Genomic DNA, 27,772 nt, shown 5'->3' with positions numbered 1-27,772 from the left:
CGGTAGAACCGATTACACTGGACCCAGGTGGGCGAATTTTGGCGCTGACGTAGAGGTTGATGCTCTCGCCACGAGAAAAATGCAGCGAAGAAGCCCAGGACCGTGGTATTGATGGCGACCTAGACGACTGTGACTCGTGAGCCCAACCCAAGCTGATTGGCGACGAACCCGAGTAGGGTGGCAGGCATGACCAGAGCATGAATCATTCCCTTGCCCAGCGAAGGCATCCTCACCACAGTGGTGAGCACGACGAGAGCGGTGATGAGCTGGGAGGGGCCGTGCATCGTCCCGCCGGATTGCGGGTCTACAAAAATAGCACAAGTTACTGTAAGGAACGTGCTGCTCAGGTTTCGCACAATATTGTATTTCATAAATATTCAATGTTTGTTGTGTCATACCTAGTTTGCTTGTACAAGGAACTATTAACACGGTATTAGGTTATATTTCTCGAAGTATTGATTGATTGACCGCCTTCTACTTGCTTTGCTACATCTGCGCTAAGCGGCACGCGGTAGTGGAAGGCTTTGGTTCGTTTAGGGCAACTTGAGATCTTTAAAGTGAGCCGAAATATCGACACACGTGTATTTCTGCTTTTCGCTTAGCTGCCGCCGCGGCTGGAAATCGAACCTGCATCTTTGTGGTTCTATATTAGTTCCTAATCGCGGCCGAAAAGGGAGCGCGTGTAATAAATGGAGAAGCCCACCAAAAAACACACAAATTACGTGACCGGTCTTCTTACTTTGCCCCTACTTCCAACAAAAGCTCCCTTTAGAAGTGTTTTGTGCTAAGATCCTTATTAGCCACGAAATGTGAAACTTTTCGGAAAATTACTTTTCCCGCTGCTTTCTTTATCGGGTATAATACAGGACCGAATACATAGCAGTTTAGATGGAAAGACGCGGCGTTTTTTATAGTATTGCTTTGGAAAGGCTCTCTTCGATCTACAATTAAAATCGGTAGCGCCCCTATCTACCCCCCTCCAGGTTTAGAGTGCTGCGTATGTCGGTGTACATATTTCAGGTACAAATTGAGGCTGCACAAGCTAGGCTAAAGGGTACTATGAAAATTTCTAGGGAGAAGACTAGAGGATTACCAGCCCACACTGCCGTAATACTCTACTTTCGATAGGAATCAGCTTGAAAAAAAGAGGGAACAAAAAACGAAGAGGGAGATACATGACATAATGCTGGAGATACATGACACAACACAAAACGAAGAGGGAGATACATGACACAATGCTGAATATAAACTGGAATTTTACTGAAGGAAACTCAGATATATTGATACAAAAAAACACGAAAATTATAAAAATATCAAAAAGCTTGTTCACGTCAGTCAGTGAAATGATAAGCGAAGATCGCTGCGCAGAAACTCTTTTTCGGTATGTGACAGGGCCAAAGACGGCACACTCACGTCTATCGCCAATGCTTTAGGTATCTCTCGTCCTACTCTACTTCTCTTCCGTCCGATAACTGCGATTTTGTGCACGTAGGCTTCGCAGTGGCAGTCTCGAACGTGGGTAGCAAGGTGGACAGAAGGAGTTGCTTGGTGCGAAGCGATCTTCGCTAATCAGTTCACTGACTGACGTGAACAAGATTTTTTATATTTTTTATATTTTGTATATTTTTTGTTTTTTTTCGTATGTATATATCTGTGTTTCCTTCAGTACAATTGCAGTTGATAGTCAGCAGTGTGTCGTGTATCTCCCTCTACCTTTTGGGTACGTTTTTTTTAGCTGATTCCTATCAAAGATTTACCACCTACCACAGACCAGAGCCATTCGACTTTCGAGTAGAAAAAAGGCCTGGACGTTACGTGCTTGGGGTACAATTGACCTAAGAGGCCAGAGCTGCAACCGCGGACTGGGAATTTTCACACGTCCCCCACAGCGCACTCCAAGTTTCTTGAAATTTTCAACTTTCTCTCACATCCTCTTTTCACCCGATTGGATAACCTCAGTCAACTTTGTGGAAAAACATTTTTGATATTTTCAACTGCATAGATGCACCGATAATAGTTGAACTTTCACCGCACCATTCGGATTCCTTTTCGTTTCTTAGAATTGAAATTCTGTGTGGCAGTTTGCTCATTCATAACAGCTAAAAATGAGAGTACATTATTTTGAACCAGTGGTGATTTCTTATCATGTTTTTGACGGACTCACACGCTTCATATTTTTTGTGCATTATACTGTTTAGCACTCCTGATGCTTCCTGAAAATTTCACCCTCCTGCAGACTCAGTTGCTTCATGACAGAGAATGAGCACAACATTCCACCGTCTACGTAGAACGCCCCTAAATACACCAAAACTTTGAGCTATTTTCATCTAACCGCAGGACTAGCATTGAAATCGAAAACTTACTCTGCAAATACATTCTTCATAAACCTGATATAAACTTTTACGCCGCATTTCGTTTTTATTCACGTCATTCAAAACACATGTAACGGTTTCGAGCATCTCTTCGGGCTAACCTCACTTAGCCAAAGAAGATTTGAAATTTCCAAATTGCCGTATTACATTTGTGCGCGTGAACGTTTTTCTATCAAATCGCCTGCAGCATATGGCCCATTTACTAATCGTTTTTGTGAAAACTTTAAAAGCGATGAATTTTCACATTAAAGTATAACAACCTTATAACACAGAGATATATTGTCATGGGAAGTTCCCCAGAAAGTTCTTTGGAACTTGGGGATCTATTCCTCTATTGCATTTAACAATACACAACATCAAAAACTAAACCTCAGGCAGTTATTAGTGAGGTATTCAGTCTAAAAACAGATTTAATGGCACAATTCATTCAACTTGCGGTATTTCATTTTTAATAAAAATACTGCTGATTAAGGTCCCAAACGGTTCGAGTAAACGCAATATTATCAACAAACAATATGATATACAGTGATCTCTGGTTATGACAATATCGCTTTATTCGAAATATCGCTTTCTTCGAACTTTCCTCTGGTCCAAACCAAAACGCATGCATTCTAGGTGGCATTACTTTAAGTGCACGAAGAGCCTGACCCCCTTAGAGCTAAGTTGTGAGTGGAGGCGTCGCCGAGCTGCAGCTACCCAGCGACGAGTCAGGCGGTCACATGGCGCGTCAACATATTATGGTGTTCCCCCGGCGATTTTCTCGAGCTGGTTGTGCTCGATTCGAGCCATCCGACTTTAGACTAATGGACCTAATGCGTGGTAGGGTCAATGAATTTTGTTCATAGATATTGTTCCTAGTCAATAGCTTGGACGCGATGGTGCGCGAATACCGACACTCGAACTGAGGAATTAGCAGCGTCGTCGACAACGTGGCGCAGAAAAACTCTTGTTTTGCAAACTGCACGAATGCACACCCAAGACAAAAATTGTCCAGTGATCATGCAAACCCAATAGTACAAATCCGGTCACTTTTGATGATTGCGCTCCGTACCCACATTGAGCGTTAACAATTTTTTGAGCGCAACAAACACGACCTCAGGCTCGAGCAACGGCATTTCCAGGTCTTTCGAGCGCGAAAATCTCGTAGCGTTCAGTGACGCCCGTACTCCCCCATAAAAGTGGACTACGCCTCCTTATTCGCTCTCCAGTGTGGGAGCTCTCGCTCGCCTTTATGTCAACTCCTCGGCGCCTTGCAGCCAGTTTCGACTTTGCTGCTCCTTCAATGCTCCTCCTGCGTGGCCCGCTACGTTCAGTCACTTGGGCGCCTACTGCGCGTGTGTTTAGACGCGGGAGTACCTAAGCGGGCTGCGAGATAAAGTTGAATGCATTAACGGCGACCACAGTCCTGCAATGCCTAGTCCAATTAGATCAAGGGTTGTTCGCTCCCGGCAGAAACTTGAAACAGCCAAAGCTCACTGTATTTTTTTACACCTGAATAAAGTTTTAGGTCACTCAATACATTCTGTTTTGATTCCTCGCTGTTGTGGAGAAATTAAAGCTCAATTACTTCAGCTTATATCGAGTGATCGCTTATATTAATTTACTGCTTAAACAAAATTTGCCGTCCCGCTGACTTCGTTATAACGAGGGATTACTGATGATGCAAAAAGCCAAAACCCCAATAATGTCAACCCAAAAATATCCTTTATACCTATTCTTAGTAATCTACGGGTTTGTCAAGCAAAGAGAGCTGTTGGTTAACCAAAAGTGAAAATGTGTGAACTGAAACGGTGATAAACAATCAGAGTTAGCGTATAGCTCTAGGGACAGTAAGCGCTCGTAGTTCTGAATGGGTTAAGGTATATACACAGAGTTATCAATGTTCCCGGTATTCTCTTTTTGGCATTGTTTCAAAACGAGAGATCTTTACGCTTGCATGTTCAAATTTTGTGTTAGTTTGCTTAAACGTAATGTTTATAACAGCATTCTTGTGTAGACAGTAATCCAGCAGTCGCATCAAGTTTTTCCTTTTCCATGCCACATTTGCGCCCAGAAAACGTAGTTGTACGCAACGTACTTTGGTAGCTTGTTCCGTGCAGTTGACGATCTGGCAAACAGCAAATGTGGATTTAGGGTGACTTCAAGCGTGAACGTAGCACTCACGCATAAAGACCTCTCGCCGAAGTTGCGCCTAAATAAGCCTCCCTCTCTATGAAGGTGGTTTGATTCCGGCTTAATATGGTTGTAGGAATGTAAAGAAAATGAAATTTAAAGGGACAGAAAACCGCTTTTTTTTCGAGTATATCTTCTTTTACCCAAATACAAGGGCATCAATTAAACCACCCTAATCTGACACAGCCTTCTTTTTAAGGCGTTCGAACATTTGAAATTAAAATTTTTATTTCTGCCAGTCATACGTGTCCTGCGGAAAGGAATGCTGGCAGCCATTAGTGAGCCGAGCGGCAACATACGTTTAACTGCACGTGGGATTGGAAGTAACAATTAAAACGTGTCGTCAGATATAAAACAGCAACACTGTGTAAACTTTCATTTTTCTTCATGCGCTTTCTGAATCACGCGTTGAAATCGCCGGAATTGTTTTGACACGGAACGTACTGTCACGTTTAGACGATACAGGACGCCACCTTTCACGTTTCCGGAATTTTCGTTCAACATTATTTCTGCCTGTTTATACAAAAAGTCAGCGGTTAACCTCTGGCTTTCGTATGAGGTGAATGATGTGCTCACCATGACGATCGATTGTCTGTTCCTTTTAACTCACCTTTGCAGTAGCACTCGTTACGGTCACAAACTCCCTTGATGCCACTTATTGAATAGAATTTCACTTCACAGAGAGCAGTGCATGCCTCCTGAAGGCATCCTGACCGAATGGAAGGATGCAGAAAAGAACGGCTATTATCAACTTCTGTCTGAGAACGACCGTATTTTATCTTATTGAAAAAAGCGTCGTGCGAACTTCTGCGGCCACAACCATAGCAGTACCAGCACAGTGTTAGCAGAAACGGTGTTCTGCGTCAATCTTAAACATCTAAGGAAAGAAATGAGAGTAATATGCGCGTAATCTAGCAGTTTGTTCCCGTTACATTGTCCCGATGTGCTTCAGCATATCATTTTGATGAACGTCACAATCTCCTCAGAAGTGCGTAACTAGTTTTTTGTGTAAATGGATTTCAAACGTAATAGTGCTTCTGCCACACATTCCCATAACCTGCCTCCTCCGGTTCCCTCCCACTGCCCCTCATGCCCTGTTCATCGTCTTCGCTTATATCCCAATTCCACGCCAATTTCTAAACACTCTCTTTCTACTGCCTCTCACTCCACTTCCTTCCCGCTCTATCCAGACTCCCCACATTTTGCTTTCTTTCCCCAATTCTACCCACACCTCGCTTCCCTCCCCGATCCCCTTTACCTCCTTTTCCGTCTCCCCACATCATGATTACATGCTTTGACCTTCTCCCCTCTCGGACACTGGGATTAGATTTTTTTGTCCTTCTCTTACCGATTCCGTCACCCTCATCGTTCTTACTTTGGAGCATCTTCTATATAAGGTTCTGTAATTTCCTCCTTTCCAACTGCCGCCCCTTCTCACCGGTCAAGCGACCCAACGTGACCTATGGGTATGTCACTGATTGGCCACCACTAGTGTAACTGGTGACTAACAAACCGCCAAGGAGTCAGTGACGCAGTATCAAGGACCACCAGAAGTAACATTGGTGATTAGGGTGAGAGACAGACACACCGACCGACAGACAGACGAAATGTTTCCGGTCTGCTTGTTGTAGAAAAAGATATTGAGAAAGGAAAGCTAGAAAGCAGGCATAAGGCAGGACGGTGCTAATTCTGAGGCAGCCAGCCGAGCTAACTCCGATGAGAATGAGAGTCGCGCGGAGGCCAGGGATGCGGTGATGACAGCAACGATGCGTGGTTTCCAGAGAATGACCACTCAAGCAATAAATGTCAAGACAGCGCTCACACTAATTTCCCCAGTGGCTGACGCGGGCATCCTGGCTGTCAAAGGGAGGATGGCCTGCGGAGAAATGGCTTTAGGAGTGAAACATGCATAGTTACAATACCACGGCACAGTTGTTCAGCGACGCCACAAGTGGGAGCAACGACGTAGTTGACGGGAGAGGTTCGCTGGAGTAGGGTGTACGGACCAATGAAACGGATCAAAAACTTTTCGTAAAGTCCTGGCGCACAAAGCGGCGTCGAAAAAAAAGCTTCATTGGGTTCAACGTAACTTCTCTGCAGTCTGCGTCATAGCGAGACTTACTGTCCTTTTGGCAGGACTCGGTGTTCAATCGTGCTAGAAACAAATTGATCGCTGATGTTGGCTTTGGTGTTCACGAGACAGGAACATAAAGATGCGTCGAGAATGGCCGGGGGGGGGGTGGCTGATGTAGACGGGAAAGAGCGGTGAAAATTGAGTGGCGTTTTGAATGGCTGTACTATATGCGTAAGTGACAAAGGGAAGTATGACGTCGCAGTTCCTGTGGTCGGGGTCGACATTGAGAGAAATCATATAGAAAGTGTACGATTAAACTCTTTTGTTAGCCCGTTTGTCTGCGCATGATCGCTCGACGTGGTTTTGCAGCAGTCCCAGCAGCTTCGAGAATTTCCTCAAGGACTGCCGACAAAAGTTATTTTACAAACGAGCACGCGGAGGACCACGAGGTGGTTCGTAAGAAGGTGTATTTCAGAAAAAAAATCTGCGACCTCAGAAGCGCAGGCTGTCGTTCAGCGGCAGCATCCGCATACCACGTCAAGTTATCGACCACGGTCACAATCCACCAACGACCAGTCAAATTTAAAGGCAAAGTTCCATACAAAACGATGCCCACAACTTCGAATGCTGCAACCGGAGAAGGCAGAGGCTGTAGCATACCGGTAGGGGATGACGACTAGCGTTTAAGATACTGACAAGAAGCGCAGCACGGAACATATCAAGCGACGCTTGTGGAAACACGTCTTGTGGAAAGCAATACGGCCTGCTGTGGCGTCATCTTGGAAAACTTGCGAGATGTGGGCTCTAAGACAGCGAGGGACGACTGGGACCCATTGGTCACCGGTAGGGCGGTAATTGTGGCGGTAAAGGGAAAGTTACTTATTTGGCATCGTGTTCGGCTGTTAGGTGGGGACGTTGAATCGTCGAGGAGTTCCACTAGTCCTCAGCAGTAAGCGTCGGCTCGCTGGAGAGAAACCGGGTTTGGTAGGACGCCTTGACAGGCGGTTTGCTAAGGGGCCATGGATAACGCTACCAAAGTCATATGAGATGACGAGTTACTTTGGGATGACGGCTGAGGGGAGTTGACAACGGAAAGAGCGTTGGCATCGTTGTGGCTTCACCCCGACTTGTGAGCCACAGTGAAATCATATTTGCAGATTGAGTAGCTAGCGGGAGGGGCGCCCCAATAGGTTTTTGAGGGAAAGGGCATGACGGCCTGTCACTGCTCTGACTTCCTCATCTTCACCCCACGCGGCAGACGCAGCTGACCATCATAATTTTCATAATATTACTCACGAGCTGCCGCATGCTCTTGTGGCTGCGCCGGCTCGCGCATTCTTTCTGGTAGATTCCATTAGATCCTCGTCCCATCAAGACGTGATTCTGCTTTCTGAGCATCATGCTGCAGCTGGAGGACCCAGAGTTAAAACATTTCATGCCCAGAACACGGGACTTGTAGATGACGTCAAGCCCGTCAACGCACGGAGACGCGAGAGCCAAGAAAAAGTTGCGGAGCCCGTGATCTTGGCCAGTTTTCAGCTGCGTGCGACCGAATAGAACGACAGCTTCAAAGACGCGGCCGGGAACGGGCGAAAATGGATGGCCTTCTAGCAGAAGGGGAGCACCACAAAAGGAGAAAACGAGAGGCGGTGGCAGGCACGGTGAGTGTAGTGCTAGAACGAATCGGCGCATGTTATGGCCAGATAGAGAAGTTGGACGAGGCTATCTTTGATGAGACTCCAGGTGGCCTAGTGCGCAGCGAGACGATAGACGCCGGACAATACCGTGACAAGGTGTTCAGCACATTCCCGAATCTTCGTCTCAAGCTGCAACGATTCCGGTCTTCAACGCCACGACCGACGACAATCCACCCATCACCAACTAAAAAATTCAAGCTTTAAAATTGGACGCGAAGCGCAGATCGTGGCAGCGATTCTGGACGCAGTTATCGGCAGCCGTCCACAACTGCGACGAGCTCAGCACAGCTGACACGTTCAACTACTTGAGCAGCCTACTCACTAGAGCAGCTGCATCAGCCACTGCCTGACTGCAAGCTACCGATGACTGCTACAAGGACGCCATCGAGATATTTAAGAAGTGCTTCCGAGATTACCGCATCCTAGTGCACGATCACCTGTGAGGTTTCCTGGACTTGAAGCCGGTGTCGTCGTTATCTTGTGGGTAAACTTTATTGCCACACTCACACAAAAAAGACCCCAAAAGTCCGGGCTTCTGAATTGGAAAATATTTATCTACACAGATGGGAGGACCTGACGAATGTGAGCCACCAGAGCTTGCCACCAGGCCGCCTGGTCCGGTCCCTCCGGCGGCGCGAGCCAGTCTTGGAGAGAAGATGGAAGAGGTGAAAGGAATTTAAGATGAGTTGAGAGTAATGGTTGCGAAGCAGAACAGTCGTAAAGAACATGCGGCGTGTTGGGAAAGCCAGAACAGTTACAGCACCGTGCAGGGCTGCGATGGCCTTCTGACTAATGTAGTATGTGTGGGGATGGAAGGCTGTGTGTTTGCGTTGCGCTTCCCGGATAAGACAAGCATCTGCCCATGGTAAGAAGTGAGATGGAGACGGTAGAGTCTGCCTATTGGTGACTAACTCGTGCACAGTCTGGCATCGATGTAGACGGGCTTGTGGCGTCTGAGTGGGTGGGTGGAAAGGGTTTGGCCAAGCGTCTCCGTGTCTCCCGGTTGGGACGGAGCACGGGAGAGCTGATGGGCCAGCTCGTTCACCGGGACGCCTGCGTGACCAGCAACATTGTCCAGCACGTAGCTAGTACCTGTGTGTTTGGCCAAATGATAGTGAAGTGCACGCATCATATTGATGGGAAGCGAGTGCTCCTAAAACAAGTGGAGAGCATCTAGACTTTCGCTCAGAATCACGTGTTTACCGCTATAGTCTAAGGATACGATGGTGTCAGTGATTGCTTGAGCCTCGAGAGACAGGACGGAGGGAACGCCCGAGTATATTTTCTGCAAGGGCGGGTGGGCAGGACGAACTATTACTGTGACCCCGCGTGTGCCTTTCGTGGAGGAGGCATCTGTGTACGTAACTGTTGTTAGATCACCGTAGCGGTAGCGAAGAGTGCATATTCGAGCTCGTCGACGTCCTGGATGTGAAGTTGTGGATACGTTGATTGGAATAGTAGGAACTGTTACGCGAGAGCGGGGATACTAAGGGGGCATGTCGGTGTAATTTCTGGTAAGGCCGATACCTCGTAAAGAAGTGGGGATAGCAGAAAACGGCCATGACAAGTAAGGTAGAGACGAGTGTGTTGTGCCGCAAAATGAATATCAACGTGATCTGACAGTGACGCGAACGGCTGAGCTGCCTCTAAATTAGCTAGGGGTGTGTATCAAGGTACCCATAGAGCCAGGCGTGTGGCAGGCCTGAGGAGCCGCTCGAGCTGGGATCGCTGCGATTACGTTAATTTTACCTATGGCAGGGCGTAAAGAATGCGAGTTTATATTCGAGAGTTCACAAGTCTCGTAATATCCTGTTCTCGTAGGCCTTGGCGACGTTGGGTCAGCCGGCCGATTATGTGAGTGAGTTGGGTGATTTGACCCTTCATCGATTGAGCCACTGAGAGGCCTTCCCATCATCCCGCAGGTCAAAGCCGAAGACGCGAAGCCAGGCCTTACATGGGAGAGGCGTGGCATCAATCGTACGTTTTACTTGATAACGTTGGTCGCTAGCTTTAGCTATTGCAAACGCTCGTCAGTGACCACGAGGTATTCGGATTTCTGTGCCGAGAGTGTGAGACCTACGCTTGACCCGAAAGAGTGGACAGCATTATTTCCCGCCTGAAGTGTATCGGACAGTTCAGCTGGGCTGCCTGTAGAACACCATAGGATTATATCGTCAGCGTACAGTCCAAAGGAGATAGTAGGAACAGAATAAAGCAGACGAGTCTGGGGTCGAAGCGCCAAATTGAAAAGATTAGGCGAAATGACATATCATTTAGGAATGCCCCTGGTAGGAGTCCAGGGGGTTTGGTGGTAGTCCTGTAACACCAGAGAGTGAAGTCGTATGGTCAGAAAATTGTGAATGTAGGTGTACAGTCGGGAGCTGGCTTAAGTATTCAGATTTCCTCAAGAATTTCCGACTGAGAAACTGCATCACACGCCTTTTAGGAGTCTAGACTCAGGATTGCTCGAAGTTGGGCTGCACTCGGATATGCGTACACCTCTTGTTGGATTCGCAGCATTGTATCCTGTGTTGACCTGTGAGCACGGAACCCAGTCATAGTCCAGTCAAAGAATTCGCTATGTTCGAGACGCCAAGTGAGAGGATGCAGTACCATATGTTCAATCAGTTTTCCAACACAGCAGGTAAGTGAAATTGGGCGTAGACTGTTCAAAGCAAGTGATTTGCCTGGTTTGGGGTTGCGGCGGATGTTAGCAGTCTTACACTCGGGAGGATGGAGCCTGTTCCCTATGCTTTATTGATGAAATCTCGAAGAATTTCTAAAGCGGAGTGCGGGAGGTTCCTTAAGTGGGAGTATGTAATCACGTCCGGTCCTAGTGTTGTGTGTCGTTTGCAATCGGTGAGTGGTGCGCGCAGTTCCGCAAATGTAACTTCTGCGTCAATAGTTTCCTGAGTGGGACAAGTGACAGGAGGTGGCGCAAGAGGCAAAGAAAAAAATGAAAAGATACACGTTTGAAGTTTGCTAGCCAAATCAGCCAAGGTAAGGAGTGTCTGCAGCAGCAACGATGTGATGTGCGTGAATCGTCGTGCCTGTCCAGACATAGAACGGATAAGTTGCCAAATTCGAGTTGTATGCACAGTTCCACTGGTATGCACAGTTCCACTCATAAATTCAAAAAAAGACAGCCATTTCAATGTTTTAAGACTGCGCGCATATTCTAGAGCCTCGATTGAGGGTATCGATGCGTGCTTTGAGGAAGCGATTGCTCTTATTTCGCTTCCATCGGCGCATAAGCGCATGGCGCTGATCCTGAAGTCGTAAGAGATGTGCATCAACTGCAAGACGTGTCTGGGAGAGAGCAATAATCTTGGTTTGGTGTAGAGAATCGTCAAGAATTGCCTACTTCCAGGAGCTAAGGTCAGATATCGCGGCCGTATCGTTCAAGTCCCGGAAACCACTTCAATTAGTAAGGCGAGGACTTCTCGTTCACACAATCGAACCCCATTCAAGGATACCACGGTATGAAACATCTGGTGATCACTGCCTAGAGAATTATCTTGGACCTCCCATATAGCTGAAGGTAAGCCTATTGCCCAAGTGAGTTCGGGAACTGTATATCTTTGGCAGCTATTTCCTTGTCGTGTGGGACTGGTAAGCAGAGAGAATCTGAGTTGCTGAGTGACTCGCCTTAAGCGTTGACCTGATGGTGAGGTGTAGGTGTGGAGGCAATCGGGATGTGGAGCGTTAAAATCCCCAAGCCAAAGAATAGCATTATTGCGGTAGGAGCGGATGAGCTTACCTACCCACCCCAAAGCGGCTCTCGCCTTACGAAGCCAATACGAATTTATGACAACTAGTGGTACAGAGCATCCAGGAAATTGAGTCAGAGTAACGGCCAATTCCCACGGGGTCGAGTTGTATGCGGAAATATATACCTGGTGTGTTGGTAATGTGCGGAGGACGTATGTCACAACATAGGTACGAGGATTGGGATCGCGACGAGTCGGTATACTGGGCTGTATGAATGAATCCTTCCCTGCAATGTTGTATACACCGTGGGTTTCCTGAAGGAGTATGATAGATGTAAGCGGAGATTTTACGGCGGAGTCCACGACAGTTCCATTGCACTATAAGTGGTGGAGCCATGTCCAGTTAACAGTATTTGTCGAGTCCGTAGATTAATCGAAGGTCACGTACACCATTTCTGATGTGTCTCACGAACACCAGGTGAGGTTAAATGCCGGGCGGCGGGTGCAAGGCCGCGTAGCTAAGCGCGGGACGTGCCAAACCGCTGAGGGAGTTCATGTTGACTCCGGTAATGTTGCTGTTGTGCTTCGTAGTGTTTTTCTTGTGCTTGAAGCAGCGGTAGAAACCGTTGATAAAGAAGCTGTGCCAGGCCCATTGGTTGCATGGCTGCCGCAGCGGAAACATCATGTTCAGGTAGTCGCCTGATGTCCGGCTGTTCCCGCCATGCATCGCGGAGTCGCTTGAGGAGGGTGGTATGCCGCGCTTCCGTTTCTTCGAGCAGTCATCGAACGTCATCTGCTTCTTGCGCAAGTTTTTTCAGCTCGGCTTGAATAGTGGCTTCCCCTTGCTGAATGCCCTTCAGTGGAGGTTGTTCCTTTGTGGCACTAGTTGATGTCTTTGCAGTGTCTTCGAGCTGGATGGATGTTGTGGTTGCCGCGGCGTAGGAGACGTGTCATTTGCGCTCAACATGCACCGGTTGCGAGTAGCTCGAACGTGTCTGCTGTCCGTGCATTTTGCCTTTTGCTGACGATGGCAGCGCTTTAGTGGTACGCTCTTGCGAGGTATTGTCTGATAACTCCGCATGGCATTGTTCGGGTGTTCTGAGACGGCTCGATGATCGAAGGGGACCGTATCTGTTCCCTCATGTTGTGACCGCGGTCGGCGCTTTGCGACTAGTTCAGCATCAGCTTTAATTTTAGTCGGACGTTCTGGGTCGGTAGCCACATGTCCCTGCTTCTTACTGTTACGGCAGGTCATTATATTTCCTTCCTTGCCTTTAGTGACGGCAGCGGTATTGTTTCCGTGGTTCTTGCAGCATGTGTCTGATACTGCCTGGTGAGGGCACATGTCTTTCTTGTGCCCTAATCAGTGACAGTGACTGCATACGACCGATTTGGGTTCGTAGAGCGTGACTCGAGAAATGCGGCCCTAATAAATCACAGATATAAGTGGGCGTCGTCCCTCAAACGCCAACAGGCAGGCTCCACGGCTGCCCACTAGGCGTGCGTCAAGTATTTTCTGACGGTTGCACCACAACGCCGCCTTGAGTTCAGCCTTGCTTTCCTCTCCGTCGATGTTATAGATTACTCCACGGCACATATCTCGTCCGGGAGCCTGGTAGACTTGTACAGCAATCCATTTACCCAGAATTTCGAGGTTCGTGAGTTTGTGTAGGGCATCGCCTTGTTTTTTTGTCGTGGAACGCACCTTGATTGTGTTCGATGCAGGATGAACTCCAGACGTTATGGGTTTCGTAACTTTCTCTGCGGGCGCTGCGGAGATGAGGGCGAAGTGGAGGTCCTTAGTTGGTAAAGTGCTGAGATTCTCGTGGGCACGCGGGCGCATGATGAGGAGATACCTATTAACGGGAGGTTCAGATTTAGGATTTAGTTGCTTACGCTTACGCCGTTGTCGAACCTGGTAGGCTCTCCGGTGTCAACACCGTCACCGTCGCACACGTTAAATTCGGTTGTAGACCAGTCCGCCTGGGATGCAGTGGTGAGCTCGGCGTTGTTGGGATGTGCAGCGGGGACTTCCATGGTTGGGTCAGGCACTGTACATCATGACCGCATTGTTCGGCGCGCTCTTTCGTCAGGTATGTTTCAATGCCGTCTTCATCACTTGAGATCGCCGATTCACTTTCTTCAGCCGAATGTGTGAGGGGGTCGCGGCGCGTTCTTCTTCCCGTTGTACTGCCGTCTGAGGCCCTCGAAGAGTTTCTCCTGTCGTGGCAGTTGCGGCGAGCGCTCCGGCTCCTCCCTTAGCGTTGCTTGTTTTTCCTCGAGTGTTCGCGCCGATGCTGGTAGGGCCCTTCGTGGCAAGCCTCAGAGCTCGCGCCATGAGTTGCTTCGAGATCGGCACGTGCACACCATTCTTATTCCTGTGGTAAACTCGGCTGCACATCTGCTTGAATCGGCGTAGCCTGTGGTTGTCTGTAGTCATCAGATTGCGGTGGTGTCGGCGCAACCTGGCCGGCAGTCGTCCCTGGCGGTTCCATGGTGTAGGCTTAGCGAAGCCGTCGCCGGCAGCGAAAGGGTGGCCGTAAATAGGCCTTTAAACACGGTACCGTGTAGAGTGTCACCTCGATAGGCTCCTGGTGCGATGGCAAAAAGGGTGACCCGTAGCACTCGAAGCACAGACGTAAAGAGAGCTCTTGACGGGCGAAGGAATGCAGAGCGTCGGGACATACGTCCATTCACACTTGGAGCAGCAGTACCCCCTGTCGTCGTCATCCAATGTCCGACAACTGAAACACCTTAATGATAAAGTCGAGGTTCATATCCGAAGCCTCAAGACACTTGGCACGAGCTGCACGACCTACTGCACCAAGCTGCGTGAAATCGTGCTAAGGTGTGACGACTCGTGTTCGCCGAAAAGGCTTTGGCAGGTGGTTGGCCTCAAGAAAACTGTGCATGGTGCCACACTGGTACAGGGTTTTCTGGCAGCACCACCAATATCCGGACCCGGCGATAAAAGAGACTATCGCTGATTCTACTCTTGTACAGGGCCGTGTACGTGTGTGCACATCGGTGCATTCAACTCCTAAGAATCGTCGACGAGACCCTTTTGAAAAAATGTCCAGCGGGCCAGCAATGGAAATGACTCACAGTGCCAGGGTCACCTTGTTACCGTCTTGGACACGCCGCTCGAACCCCCAAATAATAAGAACTCCATTTGTTAAGCCTAAGTGGCTCATTATGCCTCGTGGGACACGATGGCACCGCGATCATTGACCACGTGGGAGGAAGAGTGTAAGGACGATAAAAGGTATTAACACAAGAAGCCGACCGTAGGGCGAGGAGAGTCAAATCGAGAGGCAGTCAGATCCAGGCAGTTACATCCGGAGAGATATAGGGACTGCGATCCCGGGGCAGACAAAACAAGTCGCAAGATGGGTTAGGCCCAAGGCCTAACACATCTGGCGGGGCTTTGGGCCCCGGAGTCTAGCCATCACTCAGGTGCGACGTCTGACGGGAGAGCCATGTGGGGAGCGGAGGAGATGAGACGCATGAAGTGGAAGGCAGCAGGCATGGGAGCCTAGGACTCCGGAGTCTAGCCATCACTCGAGTGCGACGTCTGACCACCTGTCTCCAACCTAGCCAACCGATGTCCAGCCATTGTACGAGACCCGAGTCAAAGCAGCCTGACCGTGGCATACCCTTTATTCGACGCCGAGCCGTAGGAGCCCTACCTTTATTAGAGGAAAGGAATTTCTTCCCTCTCCTAACATGGAATGTTGAATGAGCCAACCATGTGGTGAAGCAGGACCCCTGCCTGGTTGCTCTGAATCTCCTCGCTTTCCACACATTCTGCACTCAAATAGGCACTCAAAATACAAGCTTACCTGGTTGTGACACCACACAGCGGCACCTGTGGTTCGGGCACAGACCCTGCGTAATAAAAGTTCTGACCTTGAGGTCGCAAGTGTCTTTGCAGTCGGCTGGTTGACTGCAGGTATCTGTACAGCGAGCAGGGAGAAAAGGAGAACGAGCATTCAGAGTCGAAACTTTCTATAGGAATGCGTCGCAGATCAAACTACAATTATTTTGTTTTGCACGATAAGGTATCTCGTTTGCAAGAGCATTTGTTGGGCAAATTATTAGCAACAAAATTGTCCTGCGAGCATCGAACACAACATTTCCAGGTGGTGGAAGGAAGCCAAAATTATAAAATGTGATCGTGCACCTCTGTACAGATGGTTAGCAAGAGAAGCTTTATTATGCTGCCTGGGTTTGCCCGTGGCATACCAATGTCAAGGCAACGAGGGGCAGGTGTTTCCCATTCCACCGTTAACGCTGTTCGGTCCACACCGTCACCGCCCCTGCCAACCGTTCTAGCTTGAGCTGTACTTCACGTTTTACTGACTGGTAGATTGATTGATTTATTGATTATAGTAAAATTCTCTTGTAAACGGGGTGATGACGTGTCATCCTACTGAGAAAACTACTATGTCTATGTTTTACACTCTTCGTTTAAAACATGCTTTGCTCGAGTGCAAGCCCAAAATGCTTTTTTTCTGTTGCAGGTGGTAGCTGTGCTAGGCGATATTACCCTCTCTGCTTTTCATTCACCAGCATTCTAATATTCTTTAGGTCGTCTCGACAGCCTTGACGTTAACTCCTTCTGTTCTACCATTAAATCCTAGGGCTTCTGGAAGCCGAATATTTCCCTCTTGAAGATTTGGGTGGATAGACTCCCATCCTAAAATTACGTGAAACTTAGTTTGTTTCTTTTCCGCAGACCACGCACCGCACAATCTTTTATGTATTCTTGGAATTTATGTACACTTCCCTTATGTACACTGCCAACCATTTATGTACACTGCTTTTGGAATTTTCGCAGAAATTCCAAGGGCAGTGCCGCAGCACGCTGCGAACGACCTCTGCTGTGAGGAGGGTTCTGTTTTGCTCCCTCTCATGCACACTTCCTAGTTACCATTGCCGGTATATTGGTGCGAGAGTGTGGTACGTAATCTGTAAACAAGTATTTCTCCCTTTATAGCTCGTTTACAATCTGTTTTTTTTTTTCGCGCATCCGCAGGGGATTGTCCGATTAACTTTCTGCGTGCAAGGGACCACCCGAATTATCTGTCCTCCAGCCACATAAAGCTTCGCTTTTAATGGGCAGCCACTCGGGCGCCAAGAGAAGGCAAAGATTTTTCCAGGAGTGCAAGGATTGTTGGTGAATCATTCTTGCACGCGTAGCGCAAAAGAGAGACAAAGTATAACAAGAGACAAAAACGAGCGCGAAATCCCCAAAAAGTTCGTAGCTCCACAAAAGCCCGCTCCTAAACATCGTTAATCATTTCGACTTTGTATTTTGTATGCAACAAGCTTTCAAAAAACATTTACGGAATTCTCACAACCACACACTGAGCACAAAAAAACGAAGAAAATAAAAATATCGTTCTGCAGGAAATTGTAGACTTCGAATAAAGACCCTTCAGATGTTATTTCCCAGAGACCATGTGCAAGCGAACTGTAATATACGTTCTGTAACACATTCTGGAACGCTTAGAAGTAGTGTATCCCCGTTCACATTAGTTGTAAAAACATGTTGCTAATTCGGCGCGGAGGGTACGATCACTAGCAGTTTGGGGCGTGTTGTGCAATAGTTAGTTCTGTATCGCTTGTTCGTCTGCTTCCTTACGTAAGTAGACGTGCAGGTTCAGGGCAACGTTTGGCTCAGTTTTTTTTTTGCGATATGCTTGTTGTACCCCGGCTGCGCCGTATTGTCACATAGCCAAAGACGACGTAGGTTTCTCAGAAAAACAAAGATATTTGGAGAGAACTTGTGTTCCTTTACAAACTGAAAGAATGCACAACTATTGAGGATGCAGTCACCACGGTGACATGCACAGATGAGCATCAGCAAATCGAATTTCGTGGCGTCAGCCCTGCGAGCAATAAACGTCCACTTGATGGTTTCGGAAACAGTCGAGTTACAACGAGAACACCGTAGATCAAAGAAGAATATCCTATTCTAGGCACTACAAGGCGAAACATTGTCCCTATCAATTAGACCAGCGTGTGCGGCATAGAATAGAAAAAGAGGGGAACGGGTTTCGCTTTAAAAACAGATACACCGGGTGCGGCGAGACTTTGGCAAAAAAAATGGCTTCGTCCGTGCTCTTTTCGTTGCAAATGTCGACAAAAGACGACAATCTTTCGTAGACATTTGTCCAGAAAATGCCTCCCTTCGCTTTCCCGCTCACCTCTCATGCTGTCCGTCTCCCGTCGCGCTCCTCCTAAAATAAATAAGCTGGAGCAATGCTAAAGTAAAGACAAGGCTTAATTGCTCACGGCTCGGTGCCTCGATGCCAGCGCCACCGTACGGCGGAGACGCGGGTAAATCGAGGCACTCTATGTATTTTTTGCAGTGGATGAAGTATTTTATTTCTTAACGCAAAAATCAAGCATCCACGTGTTTTTTTTTTGTGAAGGAACATGGCAAATTCACTTATGTGTTGATTTCCTGTCTCATATCTGCCTAATGTTTTGTTCATATTACACAATATTGACAAGTATGAATATTGCCACCGAACTTAGACTAAGATTTGGCTTTGGGTATATAAAATATTCTGCAGTTTCGGTTCCGCTTTGGCCGGTTTCCTGATTCGAGCGGCAGGCAGACACACAGACCCACATACAGACAGACCAAAATTTTCCAGCTAATTGAGGCCAAGAAAGACTATCGTCTTTTAAACGCAGAAGTTAACAAAATTGAAACAACATTTCGGGAAATTACCCCCTTCCGCTAAAAGTGCATCGACGCAATGCTAAAAGCAAGCATTTATACTAAGAATAAGTCAGCCATTGGGTTCAGTAAGGCTACGGGAAACCACGTGGAAGACTTGTGGCCGCGTGTGCCTTCATGATGTGCTGGAATCACCGACAGGGACAACCTCGTAAATAAGCTGACCAGCACGTCGCGGAATTGTTTAGGGACCAAAATACCGTCGCAGGAGCTTCTCACTGCTGCCGCGTCGCCTAATCGGTGTCCAAGCACACAAGGTGCGCCTGGGTAATATTCGGCGTCTCGACGTCTGGGGTTGTAGCGTCCGGCCTCGAGCAGCTCCTGGCCCGCGTACTAAACTCATGCAAGTTGGCGCACCTCCTTCACACGCCGTAGGTATCTTTGGTCGTCGTCTACTACGTGTGGCGGAATGGCGTAGTACATCGTTGTCGGCCTGAACAACTTGATGAATGACTTATTTTGTCACCTTCCGAATAGCGGCAGTCTCAGTGCAGCGCGTCATGTAGTCTCTCGCTATGACAATCATCGTGGTTTCGGCTCATGGACTATGATACAAGCCCTGAAGTTCCTTTCCGATATGTTGGGAGAGCCTCAATTGGACTGCGAGAGGCTGAAGAAGTCCAGAGAGTCTGTTCGGTGGCATTTTTGTCGATGGCAGTCAGGGTATAGTTCTGGACGTAGCGGGAGACATCGGATGTAAGGCGGGGCCAGTAGTACTTTGCCATAATTTTACCAAATACGCGTGCTTTGCCGAGATGTTACGAGGACGGGTCATCGAGGCACATTTCCAAAGGTTCGTCCCGAAGGTCTCCAGGGACGATATGAAGATATTTTGTTCGTGTTCCGTGGTTGAAATTGTATTTTACGTGGACTTATTTGATGAAACAGGATGCAGGCAACTTTTGCTTGAAGGCTTTTGGCACGATGAAGTTGCGTCCTTCGAGGTAGTAGATAATCACGTGTATCACGGGGTCGGCGCGCTGGCGACTGGCTAGGTCGCACCAACTTCATAGGAGTCCATTAATGGTGGGTAGACGGGGGCGCAATATAGGCAGTAGGTGTCCGAATGATTCTTGCCGGATTCATAGATGATTGTAACGTCGAATTCCCGAAAGCGCAAGCTGCACCTCCCAACATGGCCAAAGGGGTCTATATTGGCGTGCCAACACAGCGCATGGTGATCTGTCACAACCTTAAATGGCCTTCAATATACGTATAGGCTAAATTTTGATATGGGTCATATAATAGCGACGCGAATTACATGCTTTACTCGACCTGATATAATGGCTTACGGCTATGCGTCCACTATCAAAAATTTCTCTTTAAAACACCTTTTCTGGCAGCTGTACTGCCAGAACTTTTCTGTACAGTTGTGATTTCTGTTTTTGAAGTTTCTGTTATTTTGCGAGCATATTCTGTTTTTCACTACAACCAATTGTGTGAATTCCCTGTTTCAGTTCTTTAGTTTTCAGTTCTCTTACGAAATTGTTCTGTTAAGGAGGTTTTTCTGCACAGAAAATCTTGGAACCTTCTGTTTTTTTTATTGTCAGCTTTTTACATACTGTAAGTGTTGTACATACATCGTCTTTACTTAAAAAATTGATAATTTACTGTGTCGCGTTCCTGGTAATTCTTTTGCTCGTTCTTGGTAATTCTTTTGCTCGCGCATACAACATCTGTACGCGAGTGAGCGAAGCTTCGTCTTCATATCCAGGAATCCTCGCCGACTTGGTCGCACTTTTCCTGGAGTTACATTCTAACCTCAACATAGCCGCCTCCATTGCTTGGGTACCCGCCCATTCAGGTATTGAGGGCAATGAGTGGGCTCGCAGCGAGGCGCGAGCTGCGGCTGGACAGCGAACTTCCCTGATAGTATTTACCATCAGTAATGCAAGCCCGCCCGAGGTAACTGTCAGGGAAGCACTCGCACAACAGCGACGCCGACAGATACTCCAGTGTCTTCGTGAGGTTAGGGAAGACCCCACCGAAAAGCATGAGCGCCCTGTTCCTCCTATGCCGGAGAAGTTACCGCGGGCAACACGGACGTTGGTTCGGCGCCTTGCCACCAACACCGTATTCTCACCTGCGCTACGCCACAAATTCTACGGCAATGACCCCGGCGAAGGACTCGGTTTGCAGTGTTGCGTGCCTGCAACGGCAGAACATTTGGTGTGGGACTGCCAGTGTTACGCTCTCTTCCGTGCTCGCACGCTCGATACACTCCCCGAGGACATTCGCCCGACGACGTACTTCGACTGGGTGCTACCATTAACACGAAACATCACCACGCTCACTTTGTTATGGACCTCTCTTGCCGCGTTTGTCTATGCCGACGAGGGTCCAAGAGGCACATTGGGTACCTACCACAGACACTCCTACCATCCCACCCGCCCTCCCTGACGACTCAACCACCCTCACAGGCCAGCACTGATGCAGACAGAAAGAATGCTCTCGCACAGGCCTCAAATAAAGCACGTCTTTCTCTCTCTCTCTTGCTCATTTAACAAGTATAACGTAGAAACATCAATCTCGGTTAAAATATGTCAAACCAAATGTGTAGAACCTTGATACAATTTTTGTCATCGCCCTTCATAAAAATATTTTCTGCTACTTTTTATATCTTGGAAGTACTACAGTGGACCTTGCGGCTTTAATCTTTGTGGTTGCGAAGAATGGTGCCTAAAACCAACTCACAGCATCATATTGTTTGAAACTGCCAACACAACTACTGGTGCGCCGTAGACAGCATGAAGTGACCACTCAGGCACACCAGAGGACAGCGTGAAAATATCAAAGAAATTTTACTTTTGCAGCCAAACCTAGGGCTATTGCTACTACGAATCAACATCTTAGTTTCAAACAAGGCATCAACAATGTCAAATCAGATTTGAGGATCCGTGAGCATGAAAACAAAATCACATTTCAAGATATTGTGGCTCATTGAACAAAAGTACACTTCCAGTGACAGAAGTGCTGTTAGTCTAAAATAATTACATTTATTTCCAACTTGCAGAATTGCATTAAACACGGCACTGAGCTAACACAAACTATTTACACAACGTAATCTTGTAGCAAGCACAGTCATGAAGGATGAGACTTCTGGCGAACATAGGTGACGTTAAACTAAGGACATCTTTCCTACTGTGACATTACATTACCAAATGCTCATATCTTGTACTCAACAGTGCCGTAATACTATGGTGAGAACTCCGATAGGATAAGGAACACATTGTTCATTCGCTGTCTGAGCAGTATTCACGTCCTTTCCTTGCAACTGAAACATGTGATTCTTGTCTACTGCCATTAGTAACACTGTACGTCGGTTCGATTAGAAGAAAATGTTATCAAGTTCACTACAAACTTACAACAAATGCACAGCACGAATTCTGGCTCTTTGTTTATTCAGAGATAAAGAATATTCCAATAAACAACCTATATCCGCCGCCCCGATCTATCTAGAAACAGAACGACACTTAAGAGTACGTAGGTGTGGTAGTGCGATAACAGTTTCTGACGGAGGCGAAAAGCAAAAAAACGCTTGTGTGTATGAGATTTCAGCACATGTAAAGATCCCCAGGTGGTCAAAACTAATCCGGAGCCTTCCACTACGGCGTTCTTCATATTCTCAGTTGCGTCGGCGCGTTAAGTTTCACAATCAATCAATCACATTATAATTTATTTAAAGCTGCGCGACCTTATTTAATGGTTCGTAGCCCAATGTCGCCATTATAAGAGAGGTTTGCACCGGGCGAGCAATATCGTGCCGGGAACGGGAAAGGGATCGGCTGGTAGACGTTTATGTTGCTGTAAGTGCCGGCCTCCGCTAACCAGGACATGTTTAACAGCGGAGGTTAATGCCTCCTTCGTAGGAATGGGTGAAACACGCAAGGAAAATGGGCCTTCACAAGAGCATTTATTGTACATCCATATAAACTTGCACATCGCTATTTTATTACGTCGGTATGGCACCGTTAGACGCATCAACGTTAGACACTGGAATGCACGCTCCGGAACATGGCGTAAAGTCGAGTAAAACCACAGCCCCTTGTAGGACTCCTGCCGCCTTTGGGCATAGCGGAGGAAGAGAGATTGAGAGATAAAATGCGCGGGCTGAGAGGCCGCGCGCATTGCCACCCCCGCTTCTCTTAATGGCCGCCGTCGTAATTGGTTTTTCTTGGGGAAAGCAAGGCTCCCCTTTTTGGACGCCTCGGCATGACGCGCCCTTTAGTGCTTCGGAGGTCACCGTGTCACTCTGCCAATGTTTAGGCCAGGACGACGTCCTTTGTAGGCGCCACCCCTGCTTCCATTTGTGACCGCCAGCCTAGTTATGAAGAGCCCGGCTCCCAACCAGATGTGTCGAAAGGGCGCGCCCAATTAGGGGAATAAAACACCGTTTTGGGGGTGCGTGCCTTCGGGCCATCGTGTTACGCTTAGAGTGCGTAAGCCCGGGCGGCGGCTTTTGAAAGTGCCGCGGCGCCTAATGGCCACCCTGACCGTGGCAAAGCTGCCCCGTGCACGTGTACGCGTCTTCCAGCGTCCGCTCAGTCTTGGGAGAGGAGGGAAGTGCGCGCAGTTTGGGAAGGCGGTGTTTGGCCCGACGATTGGTGAGATTCGACATGTCGATCTGACCAATCAGGTGTGATGCCCGGCTTACAATGGACACGAGAGACTATTATCCCGGGCATAACGGCCAGCGGGAGACGGCTGTAATCTTTGAGGTCATCAAGGACCGGCCAGCCTGCATGCTTAGTGCACGTAAGCTTTGCCGTCTAGGGCGTAACCCAGGGTCGATCGCTAAGGTAACCCAACTAGTGCGATACTCGAAGGGTCGATCGCTAAGACGGCAATGCTTAACCAAACCTGTAACCAAATTTCTGTACCACCTTTCTGTAACCGACTCCTGTAAATAACCGTAAATACAGTTTTATTCTTTTTGCTCATGAAATACTGCCATCGCCCTTCCCTTGTCTCATCCCTGGCCACAACCACCGCTGAGCACCCGCAGCGAAGGCCTCCTTCGCCGCTGTCAACGAACCAAAAACCCTGAAGGAGGGGTTTCTACTCCTTTAAAAACCGTACGAGCGAAAGGGAACTGAAACCAAAACCGAAAGACGTGGGTGGCGGAGGGTGCCTCAATTCACCGGCAACCCGCGTAGGGGCCAACTGTCTGCACTGATTAGTTTCATCATGAACTACTTCGCTTCACTTCTCGTAGACGGCAGCATCTCAGAGATGGCGTATGGACGAAGGAAGTAGTGGGAAAGGTGTAAAGCGCGTTCGTATACCTCCTTGCGCTTCGATTCGTAGCGCAGTGGGCAGAAGGCTGTGTACCCCCCGTTGCGGCGAGAGGGTTTGTGGCTCGAATTCGTGCGCCGCCGCTTCAATTAAACGTTTTCTGGTGATGTCATTTTCGTTATTGATATAACTCCGGTCAAATCTTGGTGTACCGGGGAAAACATATTTTCGCGTTAAAAAAACGAGAAGAAAAAGACATTAGGTCTGCATATTTTGAAAAAACTTTCTCCACCTTCCCGTGGGGAACAATGAGGAGAATGCCAAGCACCATGGGCGTTCCGTGTAGGTTCCATTGTGTTGCCATTATGTTGTTTCATTTATCGGACATCAAAGGGAACGTAGTGAGAACCCCTAAATAGAGACAGAGAAATGTAGAAACAGCGAAGAGACCGACACTCGCGTTACCTGTTCGAACACCTCCTGGTTCTCGTCTTTCTTTATGGCGTCCTCACGCTCCTACCACGCTCCCCGCCCTCTTCGTCCCGTTCCCTGTTTGACCTTCAAGGGGCGTGGCGCTTCATGCTACAGCTTTCCAACGCTAAATTCAATATCCTCCTTATGTCATTACACAGTTTTAGCAAACACGGGTAGCGTGCCGTAACGTTACGGCGGCGGCTACCGGGACTCGACTGGGCATTAGCTCATTCGTTCCGGTAGTATTGAATAGTTCCGCGGGCCGGCTTAGGCCATGCCCGCGCATTCGCTCGACTGAGGGTCAACCTGCTCGCCCTCCCCACCCACGCATGCGCATTCCGGTCGCAGTATCTCGCCGATGTAGCGTGAGACTCCGCTAGCCGATATGCTAAAACTTATTATACTAAGCACAGATTCTCATGCTACGGCGGCGGGTTACTGGCACCCGACTGAGAATATGCGGGGGGGGGGGCAATTCGAGGAGGTTGACCCTCCGCGGAGCGAATGCTTTGGCGCCGTTGAGGCCGGACCGCGGAACTAATCAACCCTACCGGAACCAATGAGCGAATGCCCAGTCAAGTCCCGGAAGCTTGACGTTAGCGGAAGCTACCCGCCATGCTAAAACTCTCTAATAGAGAGTTTATGCATAGAGCCCTCCGTCCGCCAACGCTACGGCGGCGAGTAGCGGGGCACGCCGCGCAGGCGAGAATTTGTTCCAGGTAGGGGGATTAGTTCGTCGGGCCAGCGTTCGCCATTCTCGCGCAATCCGCCTCATCCTCATCAACCTCCCTACCCTCCCCGCGCGCACTTTGCAGTAGGGTCCCGCTAACCCACCACCGTAGCGTGAGACTCGGTTAACTGCTATGTTAAAGGGACCCTGCAACACTCTTTGAGCAGTGCAAGTAAACCTGCGCAACGTTTAGATTACACTGCCAGGAAAATCCTGAGCCAAATATTACACGTGCACGTGAAGCGGTGAGCGGGTAAATCGATGTGAAACACGCGGAAAAACAAACCGCTCTCTCTTCAGTTGTCCTCATTGTGCATGGCCTGAGGGACGTCACATAGGCCATGGCTGCCCGATCGGCTGTCACTGGTCAACTTCGCGGGTAGATTACCCAATTTCCGTCGTCGTCATCGCTGTGTACGAACATCTTCTATGCCTGAACCTGTAGGCACAGTTTTGCCGTTTCTTTTGTGTTTTGAGTGCGCGCGGAGTTTGAGTGATGAGCTCAATACTTCCCTTTCAACGGGACCACTCGACTACAAATGTTTATTGCTTCAAAAACGCCCTACAAGCCCGAGCGCGCACTTGCGAGCAGGCACCCATGCCTGCTTTTTTGTGGCACCAGACCGGAAATAGGCCCCTCAGCGTTGCGGAGAAAAGGAGAAAACTACCCGGCATGTGATATATCGAAGGCCGCCGAAGAGAACGTCGCGAGCCGCCCCCCTCTCCTGGAGAGAGCGCGCAGCTTTCGTCGCGTTGCCCGCGGTTGAGTTGAGAGGGAACGATTATGCGCGATTTCTCATTGCGCGTAGCTTCATTAATTGTGAACGAATTTTTATAATTCTTGCGGGAGGAGATTTCAGGGACAATAGACTTTATCCCAAAATACATTACTATTAGTCGATGGCAAGTGTTGCAGGGTCCCTTTAAACCTCTCTATTATCTCAACCCAGCAATCGTGCTTATCCTTCGGCTTGGACGTAGGGATCAGGCCACTCTCCTTAAAATTCAGTATACGAAATACCCAATATAGCGATATCCCAACGTAGCGAATCACACCAGAGGGCAAGCTTCACTGGGCTGCCCTCCTCGGAGGTCAGTAGGGCTCGGATTTTTTTCTACTTACTTGCGTCTCAGAGTTACAGAGAAAGGTCAATCATGGCTGAGACGGCCCAGACATTTAGAAACGTGTCCAGCCGGGCTATAGTGTCTTCTCACTACCATCGTTATGCGCTGCCTTTTTCCCTTCGCGTCGTTTCGCTCCCTGTCGGACTAGGAAGGTTAGATTTAGGCGACCGTCCACGTTAGCAATATATAGATGCTTTTTGCGTAAGCATGCTTTGGGAGTTTACACCGGTCAAACTGCAGTGGGGAAGTTAGACCCTTCTGCTGTGACCCTCGTCCTATTTTCTGCTTTGCCACAATTTCTTGTATTCTGTTTTCGCCCTCACCCTTAAGCGGTACGTATTCGCTACTGGCGGGGACATGCTTTTCAACTTCTGTTATTATTATCCTCAAATTTCTGTTGTACGCCTCAATATAGGTCTCTGAAATCCGCCTCTAATTCGAAGGCCACAACGCATCCATTATTCAGCTTTCTGTTAACAACGTAGGCTATGATGAAGGTTGGTGCATGTTGGACTGGTGTTCCTTGGTCCCCAGGTTCAATAGCTGCGCCCACGTAAATAAATTTGTTTTGCAGTTTTGTACTTTGCTGTCTGACATTTTTACGTCCTCTTTTTCGCCACACCAACGTCGGACGCGGCATGTTCGTGTAATGGGGCATTTTTGGGGTGGGAATGAATCACGTCGACTGATCTTCCACCCCATATAGCGTCATTACAGTCAGTGATGGTATCGTGTACGGCGTCTTTTCTGGGAACACAGGTACACTCTCGTGGCAATTTGTACGTAATTTCGCAACTTAATTATTCTTACTCCCGTAAAGTACAGCCGAAAAAAAAATATGTATACGTACGATTCATGTTGCAAGCGCAATGCGGTCCTTCGCAGACCTCGGCGTTGAGCACCTTGTACTTGTTTTTGCATGTATGGAAACAGATGTTCTCCTGGCATGAGCTGAGCAGCCTATAAAGGGGAGAAATCAATGCTTTCTCAAGTCACGGATGTTAACTGATGTCTGGCGCACAAATCACGCGGTGTAGTATGCGAGAAGCGTCACGGGTCACTTTAAGACAGGTCGACGTAGCATTGCGATATCAACTACGTATTCAGTTCCTAGCGCTTCCAAGTAAATTCAAAGACTGCCAACGCAGCGGTACATTTTTAGAGCGTGCTTTCTGACGCAAAAATTCCTCCCGAGTTTCGACCTGCGCTAAAAGCGCTACGCCGTCTAAATGCCCCGTATGCCCTATGCATATTACGGTGGCAGTGGAAAACGGGTATATGGTGTCGGGGCGTGCAACATGGAGGCTGCACAAACGTGGTCGATGAGTGTTTGGGAATTATTAGCTTTTTAGTGCTAAAGCTTGCTTTCCGGCAAAAATACAATGTGTGTTGGGGAGCACCCTTTACAGGCGGCTTGCTTCTTTGTAAT

The 27,772-nt window shown here is 48.3% G+C and overlaps 1 protein-coding gene across 1 annotated transcript; it reads right to left on the bottom strand.

Moving 5' to 3' along the window:
• Positions 1-119: 119 nt before the first annotated feature.
• Positions 120-27,297, bottom strand: LOC144148227 (uncharacterized). The gene is made up of 3 exons (XM_077679803.1): positions 27,194-27,297; positions 15,868-15,981; positions 120-304 (listed from the first exon to the last, which is right to left on the bottom strand). Exons 1-3 carry the CDS (start codon positions 27,198-27,200, stop codon positions 120-122), a joined length of 306 nt encoding a protein of 101 aa, XP_077535929.1. The 5' UTR covers positions 27,201-27,297.
• Positions 27,298-27,772: the final 475 nt, after the last annotated feature.

Source organism: Haemaphysalis longicornis, unplaced genomic scaffold (genome assembly GCF_048455015.1).
Source record: "Haemaphysalis longicornis isolate Haplotype H1 unplaced genomic scaffold, Haemaphysalis longicornis Haplotype H1 scaffold_8, whole genome shotgun sequence".
Taxonomy (NCBI): Eukaryota; Metazoa; Arthropoda; class Arachnida; order Ixodida; family Ixodidae; genus Haemaphysalis; species Haemaphysalis longicornis.
Note: the sequence above shows the minus strand (reverse complement) of the source record. Positions and strands in the feature narration are given on the sequence as shown.